The 12,720-nt window shown below is 44.3% G+C and overlaps 1 protein-coding gene across 1 annotated transcript in view; it reads left to right on the top strand.

Annotated features, from left to right (window-relative positions):
* NTN4 (netrin 4) overlaps positions 1 to 12,720 on the top strand; it is a 157,999-nt gene that overhangs the window by 96,527 nt on the left and 48,752 nt on the right. Inside the window, exon 5 of the mRNA XM_040409025.1 lies at positions 43 to 231. Within this exon, the coding sequence (XP_040264959.1) occupies positions 43 to 231 (189 nt within the window). The remainder of the gene's footprint in view (positions 1 to 42; positions 232 to 12,720) is intronic.

The following is a 12,720-nucleotide window of genomic DNA, read 5'->3' as shown; positions in this document are numbered from 1 at the left end:
TTGTGGTCCCTCTTTTACTGTCCTCTCCTTTTTCATTGATAGAGTGCAAATGTAATGGTCATGCCGACAGCTGTCATTTTAACATGGATGTGTGGCTGGCATCAGGCAACCGAAGTGGAGGGGTATGTGACAACTGCCAGCACAACACAGAAGGGATACACTGCCAGAGATGTATGCCAGGGTTCTACAGAGATTTAAAGATCCCATTCTCCGCACCAGAGGCCTGCAAAGGTACTGCAAGTAGTAGTCTGTCATCCGATGCATGGTTCATACTGTTAACAATGGCTTTAACACTAACAATAAATGTTCTGCGCTATCCAGCCCATACATATGCAGTGTCTGCTGTGGATATGCTTCTCTTACATGGTCAGTATTTTGCATCAGTTTTTGTACCAGGAATAAAACCAGGAATATAATGGATAGATTTTAACCTCTTCTGTGTTTTGCACCCGTTCGGGGTTTTGGTCTATAAATGCTGGTGCAGAATACTAACTAAAATGCCATGTGAAAGTGACTTAAAGGGGTTCTCCGGGAAACAAACCCCCCCCCCTCTGAAAATACTGAAAAAACATGTTATTGTAAATATAATGGCTCCTTTAGGCTAGGGGGCAATCAGTGGAGAAATTAAATAATTGGCGCTGTCAAATTACTGAGCATGGAATCCGTCCTAATTACTGTACACCGCAGGACAGCCTGGGGCACATTTATTGTAGTGTTTGCGCCTTTTTTTGGTCGATAAAATGCAGCTTTTTTTTGGCACATTTACTGCTAAGTGTGCCTGTTTTGGAGGCATTTACACCTCTTTTGACAATTTAGAAGTTTTAGACTAATTCTGCACTTGTCTAATTTTTGCAACTTTGTTTGTGATCTATTTATTAAGCTGCACCTTTTTTAAGACTGGAATGTCTAATTTTTACTCCACTCCAGGGCTGGCTTATTTTCTATTTGTCAGTTTTGAGTGGTGAAGTTTTGCATTAAATGTCATACTTTTAAGTAGACGTGTGACTTTTCACAGAACATTTGTGCCATTTTCATGCGCATACTAATTAAACCAGTCTAATTGAAATGGAACCACCAGAGGCCTGACTACAAAGATGCCTCGCCTCATTCATCAACTGCTGTGTGACTTTCCACCACTCAGACGAGCTTGATAAATGTGCCCCATTGTGCTTAGTTTGGTGGTTTTTTTTTACAGGTAAATTTATGTGTGTAAGGACCCCAACAGTGCAAGCAAATTATAATGCCAGCAGCATGCTTTCTTATGTACATACCCCTAAAGTACATTACAAAACCGTAGTGGACATGCTTTCGTTGAAATCTGCAGCATGGCAATTGCTGCGTTTTTCTTGTGCGGATTTCATCCTTTTCAATAGAAGGCTGAGATCTGCGGAAAATCTGCATCAAATCTGCACCAAAGACCGCATAAAAACGTGTTAAATGGTGCAGATTTATGTGTGTGTTTTTTTGTGGTTTTGGTGCGGATTTTATGTAGATTTTCTGCACATAGATCTGCACCGTGTGCAGCCACCCTCGGGCCCCTTTCACACGAGCAAGTTTTCCGCGCGGGTGCAATGTGTGACGTGAACGCATAGCGCCCGCACTGAATTCTGACCAATTCAATTCCATGGGTCTGTGTATATGAGCGTTGTTTTTCACACATCACTTCTGCGTTGTGTGAAAATCGCTGCATGTTCTATATTCTGCATTTTTCACACAGCCCTGGCCACATAGAAGTGAAAGGGGCTGCGTGAAAAACGCATTGCATCTGCAAGTGCGGGTGCGATGCGTTTTTCACTGATGGTTGCTAGGAGATGTTGTTTGTAAACCTTCCGTTTTTTATCACGCGCGTTAAAAATGCATCAAAACGCATTGCACTCGCGCAGAAAAAAACTGAACTTGCTTGCAAAATGGTGCGAGTTTCCCTGAACGCATCCGGACCTAATCCGCATCGTTGGTGTGAAAGAGGCCTTACCCTAGGGAGAAGCTTTGCAAGGAGCATGGAGCAGTCGCTTTAATACCATGATTCACATTCTACGGCGTGAGCCCAACTCCAAAAATAGCCAGGTAAACATTGGCAAGGGTTAATCCATTTATAAAATACTGGATTGTTCCGTAAACTACTGCACATGTTGTGCAGGTGTCTGGCACGTCTGTAGAAAGGTGGAAGAAAATGTTACCAGTGTGAATAGTCAGGTGCTGAAGCCAAGGTAAACAGAGACACAATACAGACGTGTTGGAAAGATTGCACAGGCTTTAAATAGCTCAGCCCTTTCATATAATGCATACAAGCTGGAAGTAATACTTTTACTGAATTACCCAGCGCCACGGTAATCAGTAACAATTGAAGTAAAGGCATATTATTATCAAAGGACACAGGCCAGAATGATTTATTTTTAATCTGGACACAATTGCCCTCACTTTTTTCCATATTTTTAATAACAAAATAAAATACATTTTAACAATGGATATTGCGTACCGTGGCTTATAAAAAAAAAAAAAAAAACACTGAAAGCACCCATGTCAGTTTATGAAACACAATCAGAGACATTTATAAGAGCAGTGTATTAACTTGTCCCTTGCTGGTGTCAGATGCGCCACAATTATTAAGAGACGTATGCAGTCTACACTAGACAGGGAGCCGGTGTAGATTTACACTGTAATCTATGCTGGTGTAGATTATAACAGCTAAGGCCTGTTTCACATATGTGCTAATGAGATCCGGCAGGGAACAGCCTGCTGAATCTCTGCATTCCAGCATTGCTGGAACCAGCCCCATTCTCTATAATGGGGACCGGCGGCGATTTGGCCGCAACCCGGCTAATTTGCAATGAAGCGGCCGGACAAATATTACTGCGTGGGGAGCAGCCTGTCAGAGATGTCCGGATCCGGCACTGCCGAAAGCAACTGCATCGCTGTCTGGCCCCATTCGCTAAAATGGGGACTGACGGCGATCCAGCTGCAACCAAGCAAATATACAAAGAAGCGGCCAAACAAATACTGCTACGTGCAATGGTATTTGGCCGCTTGTCTCCGTGTTTGGAACGTTAGGGCAGGATCGCCACCGTTCCCCATTATAGTGAATGGGGCAGGCAAGAGACTGGTAGCTTCCAGCAGGGTCAGATCCGGACATCTCAGGCAGGCAGCTCCCTCTGCCTGAACAGCCTGTTGGAGATGTAAAACACTAGTGTGAAACTAGCCTAAGCCAGTCCTACTGTACAGACTTTTTTGAAGAATGTCAAGCAGAGCTGCAGACCTCAAAAAGTTGCAAAATTTTGCGCATCCATGACATGTGCCAAACTTTGCAGTTGTTTTGCCCAGCCCAATTTTATCTATGTAATTACTGTATACTGTATTTGCCATACGGAAACACAACGGAAACAAAAAACGGAACAACGGATCCGTGAAAAACGGACCGCAAAACACTGAAAAAGCCATACGGTCGTGTGCAATAGGCCTTATGCATTCTGAATGGAGAGAATTCCGTTCAGTATGCATCAGTTCAGTCCCTCTTATGTTTTTTGGACTGAGAAAATACCACAGCATGCTGTATTTTTCTCTCCGGCCAAAAATCCTGAACAGTTGCCAGATCCGGTATTAATTTCCATTGAAATGTATTAGTGCCGCATTGACAGATGCTTTCTTCCGGTCCGCGCATGCGCAGACCTTTAAATATGTGAAAAAATAAATAGCGGATCCGTTTTTCTGGATGACACCGGAGAGACTGATCCGGTATTTCAAGGCATTTGTCAGACGGATCCGGATCCATCTGACAAATGCAATCTGTTTGCGTCCGGATTGCTGGATACGGCAGGCAGTTGCGGCGACGGAACTGCCTGCCGGTATCCTCTGCTGCAAAGGTGTAAAAGTACCCTAATGCAGAACTGTATTATTGGTTGTATATCCCTGTGCTGTGATGTATATTAGTGGTTGACATGGTACATGAATATGGAAGTCTGTATTTCTGGAAACTGTTCATAAATAAATAAAGCAGCTCAAACATGCCAAATGTGTGGTGTCAGCTTGTGTCTGACAGATACTTCAAAGAACACTCACTGAATGCATGCTGCCGTTAAGGGCTGTTTCACACGAGCGGATGCCGTGCGTGGCATCCGCTCCGTGAAAGAGTGCCAAGACCCGATGCAGACAGCAGAGGCACGGAGCATTAACATGACTGATAATGCTCCGTGGCTCTCTGTGACCTCTTTACTATGAAATCACAGTTGTCACTGTGATTTCGTAGTAAAGAGATCACAGAGAGGCACGGAGCATTATCAGTCATGTTAATGCTCCGTGCCTCTGCAGTCTGCATCGGGTCTTGGCACTCTTTCACGGAGCGGATGCCACGCACGGCATCCGCTCGTGTGAAACAGCCCTAAGGCTACTTTCACACTTGCGGCAGGACGGATCTGACAGGCTGTTCACCATGTCGGATCCGTCCTTCCGCTATTTTGCCGGACCGTCGCTCCGTCCCCATTGACTATAATGGGGGCGGAGCTCCGGCGCAGCACGGTGGTGCACGGCGAAAGCCGCCGGACTAAACAGTCGGACATGCAGTGTCGAAAGTAGCCTAACGTGTGAAAGTAGCCTAACAGTTTTTGGGCTCATGCACGCAAACATTTTTTGTCCCCAGCCGATCCACATTTTTTTGCATGTGGACACCTTCACTTCACTGTGTGCTGTCCGCATCCGTATGCCTGTTCCTCGGCCCCGCCAAAAAATAGAACATACTCTTCTATTAGGGGCCGGCCATTACGTTACGCAAAATGCGGAATGCACATGTTCGCAATTTGCAGACCGCAAAAACGGCAATGGTCGTGTGCATGAGCCCTAAGGCTACATTTACACGACCGTATGAATGAGTCCGTTCCGCAATTTTGTGGAACGGGTGCGGACTCATTCATTTTTATGGGGCCGCAAAAGATGCGGATAGCACACCGTGTGCTGTCCGCATTCATTGCTCCGTGCCGCAGCCCTTCAAAAAAAATAAATAAATAGAACATGTCCTATTCTTGTCCGCAATTACGGACAAAAATAGGCATTTTCTATGACAGCCGCGGCATGTGCGGTCTGAAAAATGCGGACCGCACATGGGCCGGTGTCTGTGTTTTGCAGATCCGCAAAACACCACATTCATGTGAATGTAGCCTAAGGCCTCATGCACACGACCGTTGTGTTCCGTTCTGCAAAATGGGGTTCCGTTGTTCCGTGATCCGTTTACGTTTTTGTTTCCGTGTGTCTTCCTTTATTTTTGGAGGATCACCAGACATGAAGGAAAGTAAAAAAAAGTCAAGTTTGCCATGCAAATGATAGGAAAAAAGCGGACGTGGAAGACAATCTTGTGTGCCTCCGCGTTTTTTCACGGTCCCATTGACTTGAATGGGTCCGTGAACCGTTTTCCGTGAAAAAAATAGGACAGGTTATATTTTTTTGATGGACTGGAACCACGGATCACGGATGCGGATGACAAACGGTGCATTAGCCGAGTTTTCAACGGACCCATTGAAAGTCAATGGGTCCGCAGAAAATCACGAAAAACGGAACAATGGACACGGAATAAAACAACGGTTGTGTGCATGAGGCCTAAGGCCTCTTGCACACGAAAGTTTTTTTTTTCCCCGTTTACTTTCCGTTTTTTGCGTTCCATATACAGAACCATTCATTTCAATGGATCTGCAAAAAATAACTGAATGTACTCTGTATGCCTTCCATTTCCGTATTTCCGTTTTTCCATTCCGTTCAAAGATAGAACATGTGTTATTATTGTCTGCATAACGGACAAGGATAGCACTGTTCTATCAGGGGCCAGCTGTTCCGTTCTGCAAAAAACCGAATGCACACGGACGTCATCCGTATTTTTTGCGGATCAGTTTTTTGCAGACCGCAAAATACTGAAAAAGCCATACAGTCGTGTGCAAGAGGCCTAAGGCCTCATGCACACGGCCGTTGTTTTGGTCCGCATCCGAGCCGTCGTTTTTGCGCCTCGGATGCGGACCCATTCACTTCAATGGGGCCACAAAAGATGCGGACGGCACTCTGTGTGCTGTCCGCATCCGTTGCTCCGTTCCGTGGCCCCGCTAAAAAAATATAACATGTCCTATTTTTGTCCGTTCTTTGCGGACAAGAATAGGCATTTATATTAAAGGCTGTCCGTGCCGTTCCGCAAATTGCGGAACGCGCACGGACGCCATCCGTGTTTTGCGGATCCGCGATTTGCGGCCCGCCAAACACACCACAGTCGTGTGCATGAGGCCTAACACAGAGGAAATAGACTGAACATGGCTAGAATTAAATATACCAGCCATTGTGGTAATTTTTTTTTTCTTAACACATTAAAATGGTTTGTTATATTTCTTATAATTACAGAGGCCCCTCACCTTATAGCGTGTAACAGGAATATTTGGCAGGGCTAAAACTATACGGCTTTCAGTAATAAAGTGTTAGTGCTTTGATCTGTTTTCTTTTTTCTTGCTCCAATTTGGCACTGATTCTCTTGTTGTTAATACATTGATAAATCGTGTCTACAAGTGACAGTGTTCGTTATTGTAAAAAGAGCCTTTCAGCAGTTTTTACCCTGGTAGGTGAAGTTTTATGAAGGGTGAAGGTGAAGGGAGGGTCTGTGAAGCAGCTCAATGCAGAGAACACGGGGCACTTCACTGTGAAGCTTCACCTCCTGTGTACTTGCAGGTTAGGTGCCTGGTGAAATAAAACTTCATTATAACAGTCCTTCCCAAAAAAAAAACTGGCATAAAGAAATTATTATTCATCTTGCCCTGACCCCTACCTAGCTCTATGAATAATTTTGCATGGTCAAAAGTGAGCAGCAGTGCAGTCTGCTCAGGGTAAGGCCCCCTGCACACGTGTGCACCCTGTGGTCATGCTGCGGCCCGCAAAATGCGGACCGCAATGCACGAACACAGTCCGTGGGGCAGCCACAGCGGATCACGGACCCATTCACTTGAATGGGTCCGCGATCCGGCCGTTCCGCAAAAAGATAGAACATGTCCTATCTTTTTGCGGAACGGAAGTACGGGACAAAACTCCACGGAAGCACTCCGCAGTGCACCATTCCTCATGAAAACAGTATATTCTAACACAGTATATTCTAACACAGAGGCGTTCCCATAGTGATGGGGACGCTTCAAGTTAGAATATACTAAGAACTGTGTACATGACTGCCCCCTGCTGCCTGGAAGCACCTGATCTCTTACAGGGGAATGTGATCCGCACAATTAACCCCTCAGGTGCCGCACCTAAGGGGTTAATTGTGCGTATCATAGCCCCCTGTAAGAGATCAGGTGCTGCCAGGCGGGAGGGGGCACCCCCCCCTCCCTCCCCAGTTTTAAATTCATTAGTGGCCAGTGTGGCCCCCCCTCCCTCCCCTGTATTACTGTACATTCATTGGTGGCCAGTGGGAACCCCCTCCCTCCCCTGTATTACTGTACATTCATTGGTGGCCAGTGGGCCCCCCCTCCCTCCCCTGTATTACTGTACATTCATTGGTGGCCAGTACGGCCTCCCCCTCCTAATTAAAATCCCCCCCCTATCATTGGTGGCAGCGGAGAGTTCCGATCGGAGTCCCAGTTTAATCGCTGGGGCTCCAATCGGTAACCATGGCAACCAGGACGCTACTGCAGTCCTGGTTGCCATGGTTACTTAGCAATTTTTAGAAGCATTATACTTACCTGCGATGTCTGTGACCGGCCGGGCGCTCCTCCTACTGGTAAGTGACAGGTCTGTGCTATAAGCAATGCGCCGCACAGACCTTTCACTTACCAGTAGGAGGAGTGCCCGGCCGGTCACAGACAGCGAAGGTAAGTATAATGCTTCTAAAATTGCTAAGTAACCATGGCAACCAGGACTGCAGTAGCGTCCTGGTTGCCATGGTTACCGATCGGAGTCCCAGCTATTAAACTGGGACTCCAATCGGAACTCTCCGCTGCCACCAATGATGGGGAGGGGGGGAATTTTAATTAGGAGGGGGAGGGAGAGGGGACCCACTGGCCACCAATGAATGTACAGTAATACAGGGGAGGGAAGGGGGGCCCACTGGCCACCAATGAATGTAATACAGGGGAGGGAGGGGGGACACACTGGCCACCAATGAATTTAAAACTGGGGAGAGAGGGGGGTGTGCCCCCTCCTGCCTGGCAGCACCTGATCTCTTACAGGGGGCTATGATACGCACAATTAACCCCTCAGGTGCGGCACCTGAGGGGTTAATTGTGTGGATCACAGCCCCCTGTAAGAGGTCGGGTGCTGCCAGGCAGCAGGGGGCAGTCATGTACACAGTTCGTAGTATATTCTAACTTGAAGCGTCCCCATCACTATGGGAACGCCTCTGTGTTAGAATATACTGTCGGATATGAGTTTTCACGATCTAACTCAAATCCGATGGTATATTCTAACATAGAGGCGTTCCCATGGTGATGGGGACGCTTCAAGTTAAAATATACCATCGGATTGGAGAAAACTCAGATCCGATGGTATAATAGGGACTCCTGACTTTACATTGAAAGTCAATGGGGACGGATCCGTTTGCAATTGCACCATATTGTGTCAACGTCAAACGGATCTGTCCCCATTGACTTGCATTGTAAGTCAGGACGGATCCGTTTGGCTCCGCACGGCCAGGCGGACACCAAAACGACTTTTTCTTCATGTCCGTGGATCCTCCAAAAATCAAGGAAGACCCACGGAAGAAAAAACGGACACGGATCACAGACCCACGGACCCCGTTTTTGCGGACCGCAAAAAAAAACGGTCGTGTGCATGAGGCCTAATACACACTGTATTACTCATACAGCCAATGCATTCCAATACAGAAGAATTGGAATGCATTGTAAAGGATTAGACCCCCAAAACTTGAAGTCCCAAAGTGGGACAAAAAATAAAGTGAAAAAAAAGTTGAAAAAATAAAGTTTTCCCCCAAAAAATTAAAAGTTTCAAGTAAAAATAAACAAAAACTTAATTTTCCCCAAATAAAGTAAAAACAAAAATTGGTAAAGAATAGGGGGGGGGGGGACTACAGAATCAGGGCCAAAAATATTGAGTTTGGTTTGGCTGTTAACCCTTGCTTTGTAACTGGAAAAAAATTATTAAAATGGAAAATCTGCCAAAAAAGTGAAATTTTGAAATTGTATCTCTATTTTCCATTAATTCTTGTGGAACACCTAAAGGGTTAACGACGTTTGTAAAATCAGTTTTGAATACCTTGAGGGGTGTAGTTTCTAGAATGGGGTCATTTTTGGGTGGTTTCTGTTATGTAAGCCTCACAAAGTGACTTCAGACCTGAACTGGTCCCTAAAAATTGGGTTTTGGAAAATTTCTGAAAAATTTCAAGATTTGCTTCTAAACTTCTAAGCCTTGTAACATCCCCAAAAAATAAAATATCATTCCCAAAATGATCCAAACACGAAGTAGACATATGGGGAATATAAAGTAATAACTATTTTTGGAGGTATTACTATGTATTATTGAAGTAGAGAAATTGAAACTTGGAAATTTTCAATTTGTTACTAATTTTTGGTAAATTTGGTATTTTTTTATAAATAAAAATGATTTTTTTTACTTCATTTTACCAGTGTCATGAAGTACAATATGTGACGAAAAAACAATTTCAGAATGGCCTGGATAAGTCAAAGCGTTTTAAAGTTATCAGCACTTAAAGTGACACTGGTCAGATTTGCAAAAAATGGCCAAGTCCTTAAGGTGAAATAGGGCCGAGTCCTTAATGGGTTAAAGTGTACCTGATTTAAAAAATGTAAAAAAAAGTTAGCATATCGGCTGTGCTTCTTGGTACAATCATAACTGTGTAGGAATAGATCTTTTTGGGGCCTTTTTTAGTGTCTTTTTCAGTCTAATTATTTCCCTCTTCAGTTGCACATCTAGGTGTATTTCTCTCAGAAGCAGGGGACGTCACCCTTCTGTGGAATCTTCTAGCACTGTGCTGCTGTGACGTCCTTTCCCTTACGTCCCACTATGTTTGTTTTCAACTCCAGAGCTCACAGAACAGATAAGGAGGGGGGAAATCAAACTGTGAGGCTCCTGTGAATTCAGAAGCAGTGTAGAAGCAGTTCTTTTATCAGGCTTACTAGCTTTAACATGCCCCCACTTCCTCTCTGCTGCCCCTGTTACTAGGGACGGATCTTAACTGACAACGGGCAGTGGACTGCAAATCAGGTGGAAGCGTGCGACCCCCTAGTGGCCATGACTTTAAAGCTTTTCTTTTTACTGGATGCAGGCATGTTTTTTTAAATGAACCGATTTAGAAATTTACTAGTTACACCATTCACTATTAAATGAAATTAAATATAAAATGTAAAGTACAGTCGTGGCCAAAAGTTTTGAGAATGACACAAATATTTGTTTTCACAAAGTTTGCTGCTAAACTGCTTTTAGATCTTTGTTTCAGTTGTTTCTGTGATGTAGTGAAATATAATTACACGCACTTCATACGTTTCAAAGGCTTTTATCGACAATTACATGACATTTATGCAAAGAGTCAGTATTTGCAGTGTTGGCCCTTCTTTTTCAGGACCTCTGCAATTCGACTTGGCATGCTCTCAATCAACTTCTGGGCCAATTCCTGACTGATAGCAACCCATTCTTTCATAATCACTTCTTGGAGTTTGTCAGAATTAGTGGGTTTTTGTTTGTCCACCCGCCTCTTGAGGATTGACCACAAGTTCTCAATGGGATTAAGATCTGGGGAGTTTCCAGGCCATGGACCCAAAATGTCAACGTTTTGGTCCCCGAGCCACTTAGTTATCACTTTTGCCTTATGGCACGGTGCTCCATCGTGCTGGAAAATGCATTGTTCTTCACCAAACTGTTGTTGGATTGTTGGAAGAAGTTGCTGTTGGAGGGTGTTTTGGTACCATTCTTTATTCATGGCTGTGTTTTTGGGCAAAATTGTGAGTGAGCCCACTCCCTTGTAATTTTACAGTATTTCCTGGTAAAACATTTTCTATACAGAACATAATATTTCCCTTAAATTATATTTTCAGCAGAGTGAACACCGCTGCAGTTGTTCACTGTGAATGCCCTGGACCCCCTCAGAGCTTAGCTCCATTGAATGGAGCAAAGCCGCTAGTGGACACCTGTTGCGGGTGTAATTGGTGTCCGCCCTGACACCGCACCAAGAAAAGACGTGTCCCTTCTTGGCGCAGTTGCAACTTTAAACCGCAGGGCCGCGAACTTTAGAACTAGAAACATAGAATTGCAAATATCAGATCTGAAATGCCAAGTTAAAGGGCCAGTAGAAAGCCAATTCAAAAACCATGTTAAATATATGGCAGCCTTACCCCTTACTTATCATGGGGCAGAGAACTGTCCGAAAACAACTTCACAGATAGAACTGAACTGTAGAAAAAATTAAGTGAAATGTGGAAAGCTCAGTGATGTTGAACACCCATTTTACACAGTAATGCACAACAAAAATGCAACCAAGAGCTTCCCATTGATTTCAGTGAAAAAGCACTACCATGTGCTCATGGCCGTGGTTTTTTATGCAGCAGCTTATTTAATTTTGTTCAAAGTCAATGGAGAAGGGCTAATATAGCTTACAGTATTTGGCACGTATGCTGTAGCGTTTCTACCCCAAAAAACACTGCCACTGTTTTTTCTCGCAATATTTTAGCCATGTGATCATAGGCTGAATATCTAGCCATAGTTTTTTCACATGAAAAAATTTGCCAGAAAAATTTAGCAAACAAAAAATAAAAAGAATGTGCTCAAAACATGTTTATTAAACGCACTCTTCCTGGGTGGTTATTACAACTCAACATTTTAGTTTGTTTATATTAGTACTTTGTAATGTTGACCGCAAGACTGATACCCTTTAGGACTTCTTGCAGGGAGTAGAGAATGTGTATAAGCAACTAAATATTTTTTCAGATTATAAAGGCCGGTAAAGACAGCCAAAAGCTCAGCGTTTAACGGGTGGTGATTTTATCTTGTTATGAAGCCCTTTCATTTATTAGCTGTTGAAAGTGCTGCTGTTGCTTGATTTATGCTTTTGCCAGAACCTTAGAAGTTTAGCATTAAAGTCCAGTAAGCAGACAACCACTTTTAATCAGCCAAACAGTTTTTTAAGGAGCTATACAATCATTGTATGTTACATGCAGATTTTTGTGTGGAAAATGCGCAGTGTAAGGCCGAATGCACAAAGCCGATAAATCATACTAGTGTATTACTGTAGTGCAGTGGCGGCATGAAGCGCACGGGGTCATAGCAACCAATGACGTTGTGCGCTCCTGCTGTCAGCAGGATGCCAGTCCGGGATACCACGGACCGTCCACGGCCGTGTGCATTTGGCCTAAGGATGCTCACACATGGCCGTATGTCTTTTGCAGTCTGCAAACCACGGATCTGCAAAATATGGGTGGCGTCCACATTTTGTTGCTGATCCTTTGACTTTAAGGGGTCCACGGTGCGCATTTTGTGGCCAAGTATAGGGCATGATTTATCTTTTGCGGAACAGACATGGATTTGTACCATTTGCAATGGATGAAATCTGGGGTCAATCCAGATCAGTAGTACCTCTTTCCCTGTAATTGACAGCTTCTAGCAGAAGATACGACTGGTGGAAGTTGAAGGTTTAAACTGAGCGCATGTGACCATCTCAGTGACGTAGACAAAGAACTAAGGAAAAGAAGAACCAGCAGGTGGCGCTATACAGATACATTTTATTGAGTAACTCACTGGCTGTACTATATTTTT

Source organism: Bufo bufo, chromosome 1 (assembly GCF_905171765.1).
Source record: "Bufo bufo chromosome 1, aBufBuf1.1, whole genome shotgun sequence".
NCBI lineage: Eukaryota > Metazoa > Chordata > Amphibia > Anura > Bufonidae > Bufo > Bufo bufo.
This window is presented reverse-complemented; position numbering and strand designations above follow the sequence as displayed.